Raw genomic sequence first — 20,178 nt, forward strand, 5'->3', positions numbered from 1 at the left:
AAATGTATGTTGTAACAACTAGCTGCAGGAATATTACAGAATAGGGTCATGACTTTTCTAAACTAAATATTTTATAGTGTATTTATGGAGTATTACTGTGTGAATGTGGGCTAACCCTAACACCCTAACACCCTAACCTACACAGAGATACTTGAATTTCAATAAGGCTCATGTGCGAGCTGGAAAGATGTCCAATAAGTGATAAGAAAAAAATGAAGTTCGTTTAGTTTTAGTGTCACATGTCCCGCAGTAGTTCACACGGAAAGAGAAAGTAAATTCCCGTTATGCATTGAGTACATCTATAATCTAAAAAATGTAAAGAGGAAGTGAAAACTGGTGGTTTCTAAACGATTTTCTTTGTGAAAGCAGGGTCATCGATTGGATTTTAAAAACGCAGGTTGATACAAAAAGATTTTTTTTGTGTCCACTAAAGAGCATCCACATTTTTTTAAAATTATTATTATTTATTTCGTTTTTCATTTAGTCATGTAACTGTTCTGTCAAGACAAATAAAACTACCGGAAAGTGGTGAGGTGTTTTTTTATAGGTGATATCAGGTATCGAAGTGTTGGGAACATAGGAGAGACTCAGAGGAAAAAAACCTCTTGTTTCTCAGTGTACTAGTGTTACGACCATAAGCAAAGGGGTATGAGGAAGTAACATAAGAACCAGATTTCAAGGTTTAACAAAAAAGGATTTTTTATTAAATGAAGCTTCAGGTCGTCTTAACTAAAGGAGGTGAGGTAAAAGGGAACTGAGGGCGCACGAGTGCTGTTCAAAATAACAAACAAATATAACAAAAGGAGAACTCTAAACAGAGCCTATAATCTTCTAACTGGAAAACCAAAACGGGAAAGAAAAACCTCACTAACTAATCTACTATTAAACAACAAAATACACATCAAACAGCACCCCTAACTAGTGAATGTAACAAAGGAATATCTTCGTGATGAAAATCAGTGAACAGAATAAACAACTAAACCCTGCCCAGTCCCAATACATCCAGCTACCAACCTCCACCGTCTTCCACGATCTAACACACGAGTATAGTTTTAACCGAGGCAAGCTCATCACCGAGACACCACAACAAAGCCGCCTCGATGCTCAGGCAGGTGTCATTTAAATGCCCGAGCCACGGCAATTGTCTCCCGCTGATTGGTCGGCCCGAGCGAAGGTGCGGCACGGGTCGCACCAATCACAGTCCGGTTCCCAGGCTCCAGCGTCACCGGCCGCACGTCCCCAGCTGGCAGCCACACCTAGAGGTACAGGGGATAAACACAGACCCTGGCACTGCACTGGCAACGGGCCGGAGCCGACGTAGACCTCGAAATACTGGAGTGCCATTAACAACGCCAGGGTTTCCTTCTCAATGGTGGAATAACCGAGCTGATGCTTCAGGAACTTCCGAGAAAAATAGCACACCGGGTGATCCACCCCATCATTCCCTGTCTGTAGCAGAATCTGTTATTCTAAAATGTTCTCTGAAATTCAGTAAGAAGCTGTAACTTATACAATTGAATAATAATATTTCTTAAATATATGTATAAAAAATGAAATAAAGTATAGATCTGCTGTCTTATTGGGTCCATGCACCTGTTCAAGTAGTTCAGACAAAAGCAGGCAGTAAGCTCACTCATATTAAAGAGTAGGGTTAGACTTCCTCCTCCTCTGCCTGCAGACTCTTCCGTGCAACAGCTGCACACAGTGCGGGCAGAAGACACACAGGCTCTTAGCTCTCAGCCTAGTGAATTCAAATCTACAGTATTCGTCAATTATAAACTGGTCGGTGCTGAAGCGTCTCTAAGGGCAACTGCTCGCCAGCCAGAGAAAGCTCAGAGGGAGTCCGACCTTCTTAAGGGGACTTTTCGGAAATAATTAATCCAGTACCAGAAGTAGGACATCACAGTCATATTTGAACATGCATCAGGGAGGTAAGTCACGTCCTCCTTTTTAAGCTCAGTCATGTTTTTCTGCGAGCTCAGAATGATGTTTAAAGTGTATGTTGTAACAACTAGCTGCAGGAATATTACAGAATAGGGTCATGACTTTTCTAAACTAAATATTTTATAGTGTATTTATGGAGTATTACTGTGTGAATGTGGCCTAACCCTAACCCCCTAACCCACATTACGCAGAGATACTTGAATTTCAATAAGGCTCATGTGCGAGCTGGAAAGATGTCCAATCCGTGATAAGAAAAAAATATAAAAATGAAGTCCGTTTACTGTTTTAGTGTGTCACATGTCCCGCAGTAGTTCACACGGAAAGAGAAAGCAAATTCCCGTTATGCATTGAGTGCATCTATAATCTAAAAAATGTAAAGAGGAAGTGAAAACTGGTGGTTTCTAAACGATTTTCTTTGTGAAAGCAGGGTCATCGATTGGATTTTAGAAACGCAGGTTGTCACAAAAAGATTTTTTTTGTGTCCACTAAAGAGCATCCACATTTTTTTTAAATTATTATTATTTATTTCGTTTTTCATTTAGTCATGTAACTGTTCTGTCAAGACAAATAAAACTACCGGAAAGTGGTGAAGTGGTTTGTTATAGGTGATATCAAGTATCGAAGTGTTGGGAACATAGGAGAGACTCACCTCTTATAAAAGGTTTCTCAATGTAGTAGTGATGCCAATAATTACATAGGTGAAGTTAAACGACCTTTTTACAGTTTATGTGTACAAACATGACTTATTCTAAGCAGGCATTAACTTATTTCTACTTATTTATTCGTATTAATTTCAAAACGAGCTCAAATTATGGAAGTCAGTGTATTGTGTGACACAGTCACCTGAACATGAAGACCAACCCCCCTGAAGGTGGCAATAAAGTTTATCTAATCTTGAATACATCAGTCATCCCAAATGATTTTCCTTTGCTAGTTCTGACTAATTGCCATGTACTTTGTACCTTTATTTTCAAGCACCCTGAACACAACTCTGAGTCTTGGTCTTAACATTTGGCTGCCTGACAGCTTGTTAACCAGTACCTGTGCCTCCCTGCCTCCCAACACCTGCCTGTAAGTTATTTTCTATTTAATAAAACTTAAATAAAAGCTTCATCAAAGACGCTTTAATGACTGCATTGTGACGCAGGCGCCATTTGTTTCCATGAAGTTGTGACATTATATTACATTGTAAAGCTTTTAACAGCTTTAGTTAGTAAGGTTTCATTTTTTTTACAAATTTGGCATTTCATTCTGAATTTCTTTTCTTTTCATCACCATTTTCAGCGAAGCCTCCTGTTTGTATGTATTTCAGAATTAGAGTAAAGGTTAAGTGAATGAGTATCAGTCAAACGTTTCATTTTTGTAGTAACTGACAAGCCATTATGTTGTGATAAGGCGTTGGTGGTTACTTCCTGTTGCTGCTCTGTAATGATATGCAGTTATACAGGTGTTGAGCAGGACTTCATGTCTGTTTTTTTTGTGTGTTTTTTTAACATGGTTTTGGAAAGTAATTCTGCTCTTATTGTCCATATTACCTGGAACTCTTTCTCCACTGAGGGTCACTCATTTACTTCTGCCCTTCCAGGTTTCTCCACCTGTTAGCCTGAACGCAGCAGCACTGAGGCATTATGTCTGTTATCGGCCACAAACATCCACCTCTACTCAAGAAGTTCAAATGGATGATGTATGTCAGTCCTGTGGTCACCATCCTGTCTCTTACCCTGCTGCTCTGGATCTACATGTATGGGTAGGTGAAATTACTCATCTGGTCTGCTACAGTATGGCATAAACACAAAAACAGAAACATTACAGCAACACATGTTGTTAAAGCCCTTACAGCTAGGGGCACATAACTTCATCAGAAGCATGTTTCTTTTTCCGGTTTGGTTGTCTATATCTGCAGCCAAAGGGGAAACGGGTGAAGCATGTGTTGAGGGGGCGGCAGGAGTCGTGAGCTATTGTAAGTGCTTTGCAAGTGGTGTAAGTGTCAATGAGGGCTGGGAGTGTGGACACCAATTATTTTAGAACGTATGTTGAGGATTTTCAGGAGCTTGTTTCGATTGGTGAGGGTGAGCATGGTGAAATAGCGCTTCGGCATCGAAGAGGCAGGAGGTGATGTTGAAAAGAAATCTTCACTTGGGCCAGATGAGATCAGACCTCCATCCACATTTTAATTTTTTTTAAAAAGAATGCAATCAAACAATCAGTGTTCAGAGTTCAATGATTAATAGGTTTTACTGTCAAGAAGCAGGTTTAATAAAACTAAGTTGATTCCCGGGAGCTGGTGGCAAAACCATACTCATTTATGGCATTTATGGTAAACCTCATCTCCTTTCAAGTTCCTCCCTGTATTTACGACAGTTGTGTTGCAGCGGGGCAAATTGCACAAGATATTCCTACAAAATGTGCTTTAAGTAACCTGTTAAACCACCTGTATGGATTTTATTTTCAGATTTTGCACTCTATACATACTTAGTCTGAAAACTGTGTAGCTTTTTATTTCCATTTGTATTTGAGTATTACAGTTTTATGGAGTGGCTCCTTGTCCAAACCCTGCTTTTTGGAAACTTGTGTCCCACAAGGCTCAGTACTAGGACCACTTCTGTTTTCACTACACACCACATCACTAGGCTCTGCAATCACATCACATGGATTCTCTTACCACTGTTATGCAGACGACACCCAACTGTTCCTCTCTTTTTCCCCATCCTCCGACACCCACCTTGCAACGCACATCTTGGAATGTCTGGCAGACATCTCCGCTTGGACAACTGCGCACCACCTCAGGCTCAACCTTAATAAAACTTAGCTCCTCTTCATCCCAGGTAAAGACTGGCCTCACATGGACTTGTCAGTCACTCTCGAGGACGTCACAATATCACCATCATCGACTGCAAGGAACCTAGGCGTAAACCTCGATGACGGACTATCCTGCACCCCCAACATCACTGCTGTGGCCCGATTTGCCCTCTACAACATCCACAGGATCCGGTCTTGGCTGGACTCCCAGCCTCTGCGACCAAACCGTTGCAGCATATCCAGAACATTGCAGCGCACCTTGTTTTAAAACTACCCAAATTCTCCCATGTGACCCCTCTCCTCCGTGACCTCCACTGGCTTCCTGTTGCAGCCCAGATCCGATTCAAGATGATGGTACTGGCCGTCAAGGCCGTCAACGGAACTGCGCCCATCCACCTCCAAACACTGGTCAGACCACACGCCCCAGCGCAAGCACTTTGCTCCACTACATCCGGTACCGCCATCGCTGAGAGCAAACAAAGGTCGCTCAGCGAAGTCACGACTCTTCTCTGTTCTGGCACCTCAGTGGTGGAACGAACTCCCGACCAATGTCAGGACAACAGAATCACTCGCCATCTTCCGCAAAAGACTCAAGACTCACTTGTTCAGATTTCACCTCGACCCAGCATAGCATGACTCCCATTTTCCCATTAATACCAAAGTCAGTGTGAAAAATAGTGACTTTATCGTGGAGTGGTTGGATAGATTGCTGTGGAGAGTCCAGTCAGAACTAAGGAACAGAATCAAGCAGGAGCAACCACAACAGAATAGTGTGAATGCTGAATCAGCATTGGGTCATAGCTTCTTCACACTTTGTTTCATTACTGGGTTGAATCAGCACTTTTAAGAATCATGAAACACTGGACATGATGGTATACTGTCCGTTGTGCCAATGGATGGTACTCACATGAGGTTAGCCTTGATGTTGAGAGTGGCATGGGAGCTGTACGTCATGGTCGGGATGGGAAAGATGTCAATTTTGGGACACATCGTCAGTAGTGTTCCAAGGAATCACGGGGTGTTTCGGCCTTTATCACTAGACACCCTCATCGATGGTGGCCAGCGACAGGTTGATCACGCCCGCGCTTGTGTCCCATGCCCAATTAAAGGTGGTGTAGGTGGTGCAGCCCATGGGACTATGCAAGGCAGGGGCGTCCTTTTCCCTGAGTCAGGCCTAGACCTGACCGCATACCTCGTAAGCCCTCGTCGTGGAGGGCTCTACCCTGGGTTCTCAACAGTGGGGTGGCGGAGATTAGTGGTGGAATGGGGGGGGGGGGGAGTCATGTTGCTGATCTATGAGCCCAGCAAGGGTCCTTCCTCTTCATCCAGATCCACTGGCTGCTTCTTTCGGCCGCTTCAGAGAGTGATCTGACTGTCTGCCGCAGAACCTGTCCATGGATACCCAGATCTTTCAGCAGCTTGATGGTGGACGAAGCCACAAACCCTCTGCATCCAACTTCGACGGGATAGACCTTGGCTTTCCAGCCTCGCTGTTGTGCGTCCGCCGCCAGTTCTGTGTAGCGCAGCTTCTTGCGCTCATAGGCCTCTTCAACTGCATTTTCCCACGGGACTGTGAGCTCTGCTATGAAAACAGACTTCAGTGAAGGGGACCAGAGCACCAAGTCTGGCCTTAGGGTGGTGGCTGCAATCTCTGCTGGGAAGATTAATTGCTGACCTATGTCGACCAGCATCTTCCAATCCCGGGCCATGGTTAGCTGTCCAACCTCTGGCTTGAGAGGAGGATGGTTGGGCTTTTCCTGTCCCTCTCGGACGAATGTCGGTGGTGCTGTGATGGAAGTGGTGGCTCTCATGGGCAAGGAGTTGATGGTATTTCTCTTGCCTTCAAGCACTGCTGCCAAACTCTTGAGGACCTGGTTGTGCCTCCAGGTGTAGCGGCCTTGTGTGAGGCTGGTCTTACAACCGGTCAGGATGTGTTTGAGAGTTGCTGATGTTGGGCAGAGGGCACAGGTTGGATCTTCGCCATACCACAGGTGGAGGTTTTTAGGAGATGGAGCACATCATTGGTAGCTCTGATGATGAAGCTGATATTGCTAGCCTCCATTTCCCAGAGATCCCTCCAGCCGAGCTTTCTCTTCTCCAGGCCTTCCCACCTCATCCACTGTCCCTGCTTGGCAAGCGAGACAGCCTTTGCAGTTCTTTCAGCCTCCTCCTGGCGACGCACCTCCTCCACCACCATTTTCCTTTTCTCCGACGTTGAGGCCTTACACCAAGTTGGTTTGCTTGTTGTGAGGCCGAAGCCTCCTCTTCCCATCTGGACGTGTCCCACAATATCGCTGTGCCTCAGGGCTGCCGTGGCATGCTGTACTGCACCGGATGGTGTCCATTTCCGTCCAGTTGACAGGGGTGGTGCAGCTTCACTGATGGTCCGGTCTTTGGAGTCTGTCAGAGTCATCTGGAGTCTCACTTTAGAGCACTTGTATTCTTCAGTGAGGCTTGTGATGGGCAGCTCGAGGACCCCTTTGCCATAGAGGCTGATGTTGGTCAGACAGCGTGGGACACCAAGCCACTGTTTCACATATCCAGTGATGGCTCGCTCCATCTTCTCCACAGTTGTTAGTGGAACCTCGTAGACAGTGAGTGGCCACATCACCCGAGGGAGAAGACCAAATTGCAGACACCAGAGTTTGAGCTTCCCTGGCAATGGGATCTTGTTGATGTTGTCCAGACCGTTGATGATATCTTGCCTTAGCTGTTGCACTTGGTCTTTGTCCTTAAGGCTTGAGTTGTACCATCTGCCCAGGCTTTTGACAGGTTGCTCCGACACCGTTGGTATTGGGTCGTCACCAATGCAAAACTTCACGTTTTTTAGCTCTCCCTTGATTATCGAGATGCTGCGTGACTTATTCGGCTTGATATTCATCCGGGCCCACTTGATGTTTTCCTGCAGTTTTCCAAGTAGCCGCCTGGTGCAAGCTGCAGTGGTGGTCAGAGTGGTCATGTCGTCCATGTATGCCCGGACGGGTGGAAGGCGGATCCCGTTCCTGGTTCGCTCACCCCCCACCACCCATCTTGAGGCCCTGATGATGACCTCCATGGCCATTGTGAAGGCCAGGGGTGAAATCGTACAACCTGCCATGATGCCTACCTCTACTCGCTGCCATGATGTTATGAAGTCAGCTGTTGTGAAGCACAGCTGCAGGTCTTCGAAGTAGGCTTTTACCAAGGTAGTGATGGATGATGGAACATGGAAGAAGTTGAAGGACTCCCAGAGAAGGTTATGCGGAACTGAGCCAAAGGCATTGGCTAGGTCAAGGAAGATGACATGAAGATCCCTTTTGTCCTTCTTCGCCGCTTGGATCTGATGCCAGATCATACTGGTGTGCTCCAGGCAACCAGAGAACCCAGGAATGCCAGCCTTCTGTACGGATGTATCAACGTACTTGTTCTTCTCCAGGTAGGTGGACAGTCTCTGTGCCAACACGCTGAAAAAGATTTTCCCCTCAACGTTGAGAAGGCTGATTGGCCGGAATTGACTGATGTCTGCCGCATCCTTCTCCTTTGGAATTAGCACACCTCCAGCCCTTCGCCATGCCTTTGGTATTAACCCCTTCTGCCAGACGATTCTCATTAGCCTCCAAAGATAACGTAGAACATCTGGTGCGTTCTTGTAGAGCTTATATGGCACTCCATTTGGCCCTGGTGCTGATCCTGATCTTGCACGCCGCACCGTACTCTCCACTTCCTTCCATTTTGGAGGGCCGGTCTCCATGTTGACCTCTGGTGGTTGAATGGGGGGGATGTCATGTGGGATGGCTAGCTGTTCATGCCTTTTCGTGTCCTGGTAGACCTTTTCCAGATGCTCTTCAAGTTCCTGCTTTGAAGTTTTCAGGAATCCGCTTTTATCCTTATCGAAGAGGTCTTTAACAAACTTGAAGGGGTTTTTATAGAACCGGGTTCTTGTGTGTTCCTTCTTCCTGCGAAGTTTCCTCAAGTTCTCTGCTCTTCGTAAGGTTGCCAACCGGAGTTTGATGTCCCCCTGGAGCAGCATGAGCCCTTCTCTCTCTGGATCAGAGGCCTTCTTCCACTGCTTTCGCAGGTCCCTTCTTTCTCTGATCAGTCTGTCTATCTCTTGCTGCCTCCTGGATTTGGTTGGTGGTATTTTGTTGGCGGCTTTCCGGCTGTTCACTCCAAAGCGCTCCTCTCCATAGTGGTAGATGATGTCACCGATGTTTTCCAACTTTTTCTCTGCGGTGCCCACTTGTTGCTCCAGGATTTTCGTCAGGTCGTTATTGACGGTTTCCCACTCTCTCTTCTCAACAGCTTTGGGCCACTTCACACTCGGTCTGTGCCCTTTGGTCTTGTTCTCTTTGGGAGGTCTCTGTGGTTGGGTAGGTTCTTCCACCTGCAGTTCTGTGCTTGCATTACCCTCCTCAGTGACAGGGGTGCTGATGCTCTGCGAACTTTGGTTTTTGTCCCGTCGCTGTGCTTCACTCGACTGATTTGACGTATTACTTCGTAAGAAGTATTGGTCAATGCGAGGCCCTTGACTCTGCTTTCCCAAACACCGCTTCTTTCCTTGGTGGATCTTCAACCCCGTAACTGACGTTACTTTGGCCCAGCCACAGGTGCAGACCTGAAGTGAGTGTCCTGCTGCCGTTGTCTCATGCGCCGTGTTCTTGCTCATAGTCGTGTTCGTTCCTGGGTCTGTAGCCGTGTTGTCAATCATTAAGCCATCTTGCGCCCCCGCTCTCGCAGGCTCTAGGGGTGTCATCCTTTGTAGACTTTCTGTAGCACTTAGCGGGTGCCTCCAACAAACTGAAACAGCGTCAGAGACTGCCATCATGGGTAGCTAGCCCATGACAGCCCCAGTGGGGTCTATTCCCTCCTGTCAGCTGTCTCTCCAGGCTGTCACACAGACTTTCCTATGTTGTCAGCTGTCCTTTCACAGCGGTCACTGGACGAATCCAGATACTCAGAATCATGAAACACTGGACATGATGGTATACTGTCCGTTGTGCCAATGGATGGTACTCACATGAGGTTAGCCTTGATGTTGAGAGTGGCATGGGAGCTGTACGTCATGGTCGGGATGGGAAAGATAAACAGTCATTGGTGTCACTGCATAAGTGCTGGCCTTTTCAACTTCCTTCCCCATTTGACTTTTGAGCAACAATCTCATTTAAAAAAAACTCTTTTTTTGTTGCAACATTTATTTTTTTTAAAGTTTTGTACTTTTAATATACACACATTTAAAATGTCTTGTTAAGAAAAATGTTCTTATCAGAGAAATCCTTTGCTGTGGATGTGCAGGCCCGACAGGACCTTCCGGTTCCCGACTCAGAGCAGTCAGCCTCAGAATCCAGTGCATCAAACAGTGCCTGCACATTGTGGTCCAGGGCAAACAGGTGATTGAACCATTACTGAATGCTGCTCACTGTTGAAGATTTTGGGTCTGTTAAATATCTGCTGACATCTGTCATAAAGAAAGCTTTCCTCTTCCTGTTGTCCTCAGCTGCTCTTCATTATCTAGCTTCCTTTTTCCTGTTCTTAAAAGTTCTCTGATCATTCCTGACTCACCGTTACTTCATTCACTGTCTTTCATTGCTTCTGTTTTTGATGTGAGAAAAACATTTTATTCCATTTACATTTACTTTGCTTTTTTTTTTTGTTTGTTTTTTACATTTCAAAATATTTCCAATTATCTTTGCTAGTGTATTTGATATCTACACAACAGCAACATCTCGGACTAACTGCTAGTTTTGGGTAAACTCAAGTTATTATTTTCTTTAGTCTTGTGGCCCAAGAGATACATTTGGTCTCCTATGCTTTTGAGATAAATGAGATATATACACCTTGATCTAACATCATTAAAAAAAAGAAACTAAAACTGTGCATGAGGTAGAATGTGACAACATTTTTAATATTGTAATACTGTAAACAAACATTGTGATTGGTTCTGTGGAAGCCTAGTGATCATGTTAAATAACATTTTGACATTAGATCCTGCTGGGAATAATTCAAACCTGTCCACTAAAAATATCTGTTTAAATGCTTCTGTTCTGCTACAGCAAATACAAACACACGTTGAGGAAAATGTAATACCACCTTAATTATGTTTTTCTTAACATAATGAGGAACTCTAATTGAAAGTTTCAAGTCAAGAAGTTCCTCATCCAGCAAGACACAGTGTGTGTTAAGTCACTATTTTTGCACTTGCCAAGTTGCAAAATTTGTATAATCTGCATAAAAAATTCACTGACAGCAATTTAATTTATTTCTAACAACAAAAGGATAAACTTTTTATGGTTATGTTAGGGAAAGATCATTGTGGTTATTAACTGAACAAACTCAAAGTGTCTTCAAGCATGACACAGGATGTTTTTTCTTTATCAGCATGATACTTGAACCACAATCAAAACACCTCTGCTGTTCTAACTAGGCTGCAAACCCTAACCAATTGCACTCAAAAAACACTGTCACTAAACATAATCATCTGGCCAAAGCCACCAAAATAAGACCCAGGTTGTGGTAAATATTATCCTTTCATTGTATTATCACTTCAACATGAACGTTCCCTACTGCTGCTGTGGTGTGAGTGCAGAGAAATGTGCAGCTTTTGTGGGAAAAAAACAACCATTGAATTGAATTGCAAGTACTTATGCACCAACTCATTTAACATTTTTCACTCCTGCAGCGCCTGCAGGACAAGAAGTGTCTCTTGTGGCAGTCAAGGGGACGAAAACAATTCTGGTATCAGCGCATCAGGAGCACCGCACAGGAAAGAAGGAGGTGAGTGAAGAGGGCAGGTCACCAACTGTACCGGGTTTTACTCCCTGTGGTGCCTGTTGTGTTGTAATAACGTCCTTATTTATGTTTTCTGGTGCCAGGTTCGTATTATTGCAGTGGTGCTGAGGAGCGAGACGGTAGCATATCGTTGTCTTCTCTGTTGTTCGGAGAAACTGCACATCTCTGAAGGTGTCAGCAACGTCCATGTCGATCACTTCGGCTTTGCATATGGGACTGCAGACATCATGTGTCCTCTCCCCTCAGGCTGTGAGAGCCCATCTCATATATCTGTGACCTCTGCAGCCGACTCCGAAGGTACTAAGGGAAAGGTTCTGCACATAAGGTCTTTAGCATGCTAGCAGCAGGGCTAGAGGGATGGTGGCCGAGACTGAAAAATCTTGGGGCACCATGAAAGGTTATACAGAGATCCATATGGCCAGATTTAAGTGATGTTCATTGTCATCCAGCTACAGTATGTAATCAGATACGTTTTAGGGATATTTCACTGTCAGCAGTATTTGATTCATACATCAATATATATTCCCTGGTCATGACTTCATTTTGTTTTTCAAACTCCTTTTGTTGGATTGCACTGTACTTTTAGAGTACAGTGAATTAATGTGATCGTCAAAATGTTTCTGTGTTTCTTCTCTCAGGTGACATAGAAAAACCTGACAAAGTGTATTTGGAGGTGAGGAACGACAAGACAGAAAGTGACTCCTTTCATTACAACTTCACTGTCTGCCTCTCCACCATGTTTGATTTCAACAACGTACTGCAGGTAACATCAGATAACACTGATTTTGTCAGTAATTCTCAACTTTTGTTACTTTCTTAAAAGTCAAATTGGACATAAAAGACAATTTTTTTTCATGTATCCTAACCAAGACAGGAAGAAATGAGAAATGCTGAAGGGCCGAATTAAGACAAACTAAAAGAAACTTCTATTGGCTTTATTTACTTATTATTATTATTTTCCAACATGATCTCACTCCCAACTTGCCAAATACAACAGTTGGTTAGTCGCCTTAAGATTCAAACTATGATGCTGAACTTACCCCTCTAGAATCAGTTGGACTGTGGGGCGTCACGGTAAAGTGAGCAACAATATGTAATATGCAACATCCGCTTAGACCTGCAAACTAAAGCTTGCTACTAAACATTTCACATATTGTGACATATTATGACTTTTGGACTGTTAACGTTGTCAAACGGTTGTGGTTTGGTTAGGTTTAGGCACAAAAAGTACTTGGTTAGTTCTAGAAAAAACATTCTGCTTGTTAAAATAAACTTCTTGCTCTGTACTCATCTACACTGGAGCCTCCAGAAATTACACTCGTGGTGTAACTACAGCGTCAGATGTAGAAGCCTCAAGCCACTGACCAGACTGCTGTGTTTGTCATATTTGGAGTAAGAACAGGCTTATTTAAATGCCTTGCATCTTTCCATCGTACTGTATATTACAGTAAACCCAGAGAATTCTGCCTGTCATGCACTTAAGAACTTACATGCCTCCTGTTGTTGCTAAATAAATCCCTGTGTTGCACTGCAGCTGGTCCAGAGTTTGGAGACGCTGCTATTACTGGGGGTGGACAGGGTCGTCGTCTATAAGACCAGTAGCAGTCCTGAAACACAGCGCATACTGGACTACTACACACACAAAGGTGGAGTATGATGGAGGTGGAATATTTTTTGTATGAGTGTGACTGCATAACTGCAGCAGGGGTATTCTTATCTGTCCAAACATTTTACAAACTTTCCCTTTCACTGTCATTGTTTAAACAGCCACCCTTTTCCATGCACCACTTCCTTCCTTCTGCCCTTTGAGAAGAAATGGAGGAAAATGACAGATGACCTACAGTATGTTAGGATAAGAAGCTGTACTAATGTTCCACTGGACAAAAAAAAGTACACAAAGCTTTTAAGGCCAGTGGCAACAGTGTGTTTCTTCATTAGCTGGAACTTATCCCTGGTTGTAAAGTCTTTGAGCCTAATGTCAACATGACTTGGTAAAAAAAGTTAGCCTTCACAGTGCAACCATATCCAATGTCCTGAAATCTCTGAAATCTGTCCTTAAACCGGATATGTGTGTGTGTACAGTGGGTGTATCAGAGCTTGGAAAACCGCTACCTGCTGCTACTGGGACCACTGGGACTGAACGATACAGTAAATGTGCAGCTAAATCAAAACTAGCAGCTCAAACACTTAACAGGCTCCATAGAGCTGCAGAGTTTCCAATAATTCTCTGTGGGTTCAATTCTCTTGTCAATATAATAGAGCCGTCCATATTGCACTTCCACATGTAGAGACTGAAAAGAAAACAGAAGTAGTTTTGCAAAACACATCGATCATGGAGGTTCCCATAGGAATAAATGGACATTGGCTTGAAACGCACACACACACAGAGATATGTGGAAATGAGGCGTAGAGGCCTCAGCCCGTTCACCAGTTCAGTGATTTAATTTGAAGCAGCATCAGCAGGATGTGTCATGCAGTAACTTAATTCAGCTCTGATAAAGCTGTTGGAGAGTGACCCGATGTCAGTGAGATAAAATTAGAATCAGCAGTGCGTCATTCAGTGCCGCATTGTTCATGTGAACCCTTCATGTGTAGGTAGGCATTTTAATTCTGGCAGAAGAAGGATCTGGGAATGGCAGACAGAAATAAACAATTGCGTCAAAAACATGCTAAGAAATAATACAAAAGTCATTTCAACAAAAGTCATTTCCCAGACTGAAAATGCTAAACTGAAACATCTTGGCTGCTTACATGTTCTTGTGATCTAAACCTTGAAATGTCTCCTCCTCAGGTTTGGTGGAGGTGATTCCCTGGTCTCTGTCCAGATATCTGAATGTGTCTCGCGGCTGGCTGCCTGAACACGGTCCAGGTGAAATCCATTACCTTGGCCAGATTCCTGTTCTCCATGACTGTCTTTACAGATATATGTATCAATCCAGATACATGGCCCTGCATGATATTGACGAGCTCATACTGCCCCAGTCAGTCGACAGGTAGCACTTTCTATATGAAGTGTCTTTTGATAAATCTGCCTTTAGCTCTGCCAAATGATGCCTGGTGTCAAAAAACATTCCTTATTGAGTTGTTAGAGTACGCTGACTGTATGAAATACACTCTTATTACTGAAAGGGAAAGTTTATTTATATAGCACTATTCAGACACAAGGCAATTCAACTTGTATTTATTAATTCCTTATATACTGCTTATGAATTTAAACGCCTTTAAAATGCTATCAATGCATATTTGTAATCATTCTGTTACCAGTTGGTTGGAGCTGTTGCCTCTGCTGGAAAAGGAATATGGTGCCAACAAGTGTTACATGTTCGAGAACAACGTGTTCCCTAACACCGTCACACTGATTAACTCCGGCTCCCTGACGCTGCCCTCCGACTGGCAGAAGGTGCCCGGGGTGAACATCCTGACCCACCTGTACCAGGAGCCAATCATTCAAGAGACTCATTACTCCAACTTCAAGACCATTGTCAACCCTCGAGCTGTGTTCTCCCTGACCGTCCACGGGCTGCTGGACCCACAAACAAACACAGGCTGCTCCTGGGTTGACAGGAATATAGCACGGATGTACCACACAAGGTAGACTCATGCACACCCACTTCTGCAATGGTTTGTCTTTTGATAAGACGTTTATTTAATGCATTTAGCTGGTTTATTCCAGTGAAACATGCCACAGCACACATTTGCTCTGGCCATCAGTTTGTCTACATGCACTTGCACACTAACCAGGTTACAGTCACCTTTCTACAGCAATCTGACTCCTTAACATTGTGGTCGGGACAAAGCTCTCCTGTTCAAACCATGTCAAAGGATTTGTTTTAGTTTCGTTATGATCACATTGTTTTTACATTTCATCCAGGTGTTGTGTAATGTGGGTCTACTGAACAGGTTCAACTTGTGTTGGATATCTGAGACTAAACCGCAGCATTACACGTAATCCCATCAGATCAATAGTAGATTAAGCTGAGTTAGTTTCATTTTTGTATTAATTTCAATAAGAAACATCCTCCCTCTGAGCCAAAGATTCAGCTACGTGCACTACTAATGGTGAGCTGATGCCAAAGGTTACACTTTTGTAGAAATCTGATAAAACATTGAGCACTTTAAATCAGTTTAAAATGATCAGTCTCACCTCTGACAAGTGTCTTTGTCAGAGCAAGAGAAGCTGAGGCTGATGAGCACTTTGTTATTTAAAGCTTTTCACTATACCAAAGTGACTGAAAAAAGCAACTTCTCCAAAAATGTTAAATAACAGAAACTAAAGGCCAAAATAAAACTATTGCATTGTTAAATCACCCAGCAGTCTCCTGTGTGTCTATGAGGATCATTGAGGTGATTATTAAAATAAATCTCTAAACAGGCGGCTCCTCTCACTTCTCACTGTTTGTAAATGTCACGTCTGCTTTCTGTCCGTGCAGACATCCGAGACAACCCGGGCTGACACAAGACAAGCTGATATATGACGGCCGACTGCTGAGCTACGGCGCCCGCTTCACACAGAGTGTCAGTACTGTGCTCAGGGAATGTGGACTCCTACAAAAGGACAGCGTACAGTAGCATCTATTCATGTGTGTGCGTGTTCAAAAGTAAGAAGCAAGACACTATGCAGATGTTTGACAGACTGTGAACACTTTACCCACATTACTGGCTAATTTATATTGTTTATATGAGTCTACAGTCATGCTAGCAGCTCTGTGAGGTGGCGCTTTCTGTAGTTAAATGTCAGAGACACACCAAACAAAGCATCAAAAAACTAGTGGGGACGGAGGCTGACTGGTGTGTCGCCTGAGTCTCGGCCAAAACGAAAAAAAAGAAAATTCAGGACTGAGGATATACAAACCGGTGATGTGATACAGCAATGTTTTCTGACACGACTCTCGCCAGTATATAGACACTTCTAATCAAGAATATGTCTAAGGAGTTGCAGATGACTCTAGTGGAGGGCAGAGGAGAAAAAATAACGAGACAGCCCCAACATTGTTGTGTATGTTAAGCGGGTATAATATTTGCCATGTGCACCATCTTAGTGGAGAGGTGGTCTAGCTGCAGTCTTAACATGACATGTCTAATGAGCAACAATCAAAAATATCGTGTTTCTCTGTGCCACCGAGCTCCATTGCTGTCCGAAAAATAATTGAAAACACATCAAAGAGCATGTACGTTCTTAAATTAGTAAGTAGTGAAGTACTTATTTTATCACAAACCGCATTGTTTTCCTAAACCAAAGAAAATGGAAATCCAGTTGTTAGCTAGCTAGCTAGCTAGCTAGCTACCTGTCAATATTACATGTTAATATCATGTGACTGTTTTTGCTTTGTTTGGGTTGTATTTGTTTTATACTATATAAGTAATTTTCTTTGGTGATTGATTTATGGGGATCTTTGACATAATATAAAATGGGGTTACAGTTCTGTAACTGTACAGTAAATTAATTACCTCAGATATCTCGAGGATCTTGGGTCTTCAAAAGTACTTGAATTAAATCTAGATGAGTATCCATTCACTAAGTTATTTTGTACTGTCATTGTCTTTCTGAAGCAAATCCTGCTGTATTTAAAAAGTATTTTTTCAATAAATGAATTTGCAGAATTTTACAGTGGTATGTTTTTTACACTTTTCAGAACCGTAAGTTTTTATAAAAAGGATATTTGATGTCCAAGCATATAGAAATTGGGCAGAAGTTGAGAGGAAACGGGAAAACCAGACAAAACCTTCAGCTCATTCACATCATCCTGCAGTTTTCTGGGAGTTTGTTCCAGATATGTAATATGTAATAACTGAACGCTGCTTCTCCGTGTTTAGTTTGGACTCTAGCAACTGAAAGCAGACCTGTACCTGGCGACCTCAGAGGTCTGGATGGTTCATAACGTAGCAGCAGATCAGAAATGTATTTAGGCCTTAAACCATTCAGTGCTTTATAAACCAACAGCAGGATGTTGAAATCTATTCTTTGACAGACAGGAACCACGTTCTGAGTCAGCTGCAGCTGTCTGATGGAGTCCTGTAACGTCACTGCTACAGTAGTCGAGTCTGCTGAAGATAAATGCACGGACAAGTTTTTCGAAATCCTGCTGAGACGAGTCCTTTAATCCTTCATATATTTTTCTGGCTCGGTTTGTAGTTTTTCATGTATCAGGAGAGAAGGACTGCCTTGGCGTTTTCAGTTTCTAAATTAAATGCAATGCAAAGTCTCCATTTTATAAATGTCAAAATGAACCTGGAGGTTTGTTTCTCACCACCTGCGCTCAGCTTTTTGACATTTCTTTTTTTTCCAGTTTGACCAGTGTGGCGAGAGCAATGAGAGAAGATGAGTTTATCTGAAGAGTCATATTCAAAACAAGTAAACATTTCCATACACATTTGACTGCATTTCAGTAGATCATCAGACACCTCCTCCTTTTTTATGCATTGAAAGGAGGGCTTGATTCAATGTGAACAGCTCCACTGTTATCTTGGTCTAATCAAGTTCCGGTTTAAACATGAAATTCAGATTGTGTTTGATGATAAAATAATGTCTTGAAAAAGCATTTCCCGCCAGAGACCTGATGTTTTACAAAGCTAAATTTAGTTAGTCAAAACCAATTGTGCAATTTTTTGCGGCAGTTTGTGGCCGACAAGGAATAGGAGCTGATTTTAATAAACTGGCAGATTCATTTAAGCAGTTCGTGTTTCCTCGATCGTTGTACGACACAGACAGGATGTGCTGTGCTGTTATCAGACTGTGGAGGCACAGGATTATTCTGAGGAGGTGGAGGGGTGCGGTGACATTTCAGTTGTTGTGATGGTTGTTTCAATGAGTCTCCCTCTGCCAAGACTGGAGGGGACTCCTCTTGGGGGGGTGAAGATGGCGGCGGTTAGGCCTCCTACCGGCTTAGTGGTCTTCTGTGTTCAGAGCTTATCTCAGGCAGTAGCAGTTCTCCTCCAGGGCTCTGTCTTATCGGTTGTTTTGGTTTTGTCTCGCCTCTTGTCCTTGGCAGTGGGGAACTGATGTGTGATGCACAGAGTAAAATATGTTGGAGGTGAACAATCTTACTCCTGACTTGTTCAGGCAAAATCCATCTGCTTTAAAGAGGTGTCTGCCTTCCCAGAAAATGTTAAAATCGTCAGTAAAGTTCACTGATCGAGCGGCACATGAAGCTTTGAGACAGGTAAATGTTTAGGGTGCTGATGGAAAACATGATGGCAGAGAAAGAGAGAAAGAACACAATGTGTTGATATATGAAAATTGTGGATGCAAAGCATCTGCCGTGTTAACAATAGGTCACATCTTCCTGCCTTTCCTTCAGCTCAAAACATCTCACAAGCACGCTCAGAAAAAATTAAAAAATTATTAAACTTTTCTTCTGAGGTTTATGGCTTTCAATTTAATATACAGACACTATACATTAATACTAACATGGCTACTTCCAAATAATAAAAATGAGATTAGATATCTCTACCTTTATACTTATTTATACTTACTTATACTTGTGGAGTCTCTAACTGTGACTGTCTCTTACCACTTGAAAGGAATTAAATAATTTAATCGATGTCTCTCTTTAATTTGCTGCAGTTTCTTGAATTAGAAATATTATGAAATCTTTCTGTGTTCTTACACCACATCAAGTTGATGTAGTTCCTCTTTTGTACCACTGGATGGCAGCAAACACTCGTGACAAACTACATGAAATCATGAGCTCCACCAGCATCGAGACAGGCGGATAACTTGACCTCCAGCTGTTAACACTCAGGTGATATAGTTTTTAATCAATAGTTGTGTTATTTGTAATAATTACATTAGTAAGGAACTGTACTTTGAATTTAGTAACATTGATATCAATGATAACAACTACACTAGTGTTGCAGTACCAGAATGTTCCCACTGGATGGCGCTGAACATTCAGGTTTCAAACATTATACTTTGTACTTTGATAACTTGAGCTACTAGTTACTTTGCAGATTGCTCGTTGAGTCTGAACCAAAATAGCACATTTTAAAATTAACTAATTTTTTAGGTCATCAGATAAAAAAAACACTAATTCTGATAATCAGTGAGTGTTAATGTTAAGTGTGTATTATTAGTAGAGATACTACTGAAGGGGCGATATGTCGTTTTGGAGAAGATAGTTAAACTCCTTTTTTAATTTCAATATTTTCAATAATAATGAGGAATATAACTCATAAATATTTATTTTTTCCATTAAAACACAAGCTGTTCTCAGAGGAAATAAGGTCCCAGAACACTGGTTGAAGCTAGAAAGGTGGCAGGGTCCGCCACATATAAGCAAAGTAAAACAGTATGAAACTGTGTTGTCCTTTAAGATCAGTTTGTTTATTCAGATTATTCAGTCATGAAAACAGAGTTTGTTTATTTATTTGTTTAGGCATAAAAAAATGAAGATCTTTCTCTTCTCATTAAAAGTTCTTCTTCAAAACTACATAATGCACCTTTAACATTAACACTAACATAACTATCTCTGCGATGTGATGGATACAGTCAGTGGCCCCAAAAATACTGCATTTCACAGTTCCTCTGTATCACCGACTAGGGGCTGGATTAGAGGTTTATAAGCCCACAATGTTGTCAGCAGAACCAGAGGTAGGAACCTCGTGTTTTAAGCTGAATGGGTGACTTTTGAAGTGCTTACAGAAGGAAAGGTGGAGCCCACCCCCACCAGT

General features: G+C 42.8%; 1 protein-coding gene across 2 annotated transcripts; it reads left to right on the forward strand.

The window, feature by feature from the left end:
• Window positions 1-507: 507 nt before the first annotated feature.
• Window positions 508-17,103, forward strand: LOC141018057 (uncharacterized). 2 transcript variants are annotated; one of them, XM_073492933.1, is made up of 11 exons: window positions 508-1,931; window positions 2,920-3,015; window positions 3,530-3,691; window positions 10,015-10,109; window positions 11,399-11,493; window positions 11,592-11,805; window positions 12,147-12,271; window positions 13,043-13,154; window positions 14,300-14,501; window positions 14,773-15,099; window positions 15,939-17,103. In XM_073492933.1, exons 3-11 carry the CDS (start codon window positions 3,573-3,575, stop codon window positions 16,075-16,077), a joined length of 1,428 nt encoding a protein of 475 aa, XP_073349034.1. In that variant the 5' UTR covers window positions 508-1,931; window positions 2,920-3,015; window positions 3,530-3,572; the 3' UTR covers window positions 16,078-17,103. The 2 variants fall into 2 exon arrangements, with proteins under 2 accessions (XP_073349034.1, XP_073349025.1); XM_073492924.1 differs by having other exon boundaries at window positions 1,564-1,931; window positions 9,991-10,109.
• The last annotated feature ends 3,075 nt before the right edge of the window (window positions 17,104-20,178 follow it).

Source organism: Pagrus major, chromosome 2 (assembly GCF_040436345.1).
Source record: "Pagrus major chromosome 2, Pma_NU_1.0".
NCBI classification, from domain to species: Eukaryota; Metazoa; Chordata; class Actinopteri; order Spariformes; family Sparidae; genus Pagrus; species Pagrus major.

What these genes read in the sequence shown, in the direction of transcription:
- LOC141018057 (XM_073492924.1), top strand. Translation starts at nt 3,573, where the DNA reads ATGTCTGTTATCGGCCACAAACATCCACCTCTACTCAAGAAGTTCAAA. An exon ending in CTCTGGATCTACATGTATGG is followed by an intron (nt 3,692 to 9,990) that starts GTAGGTGAAATT and finishes TTCTTATCAGAG; the next exon opens with AAATCCTTTGCTGTGGATGT. An exon ending in CTGCCCCAGTCAGTCGACAG is followed by an intron (nt 14,502 to 14,772) that starts GTAGCACTTTCT and finishes TTCTGTTACCAG; the next exon opens with TTGGTTGGAGCTGTTGCCTC.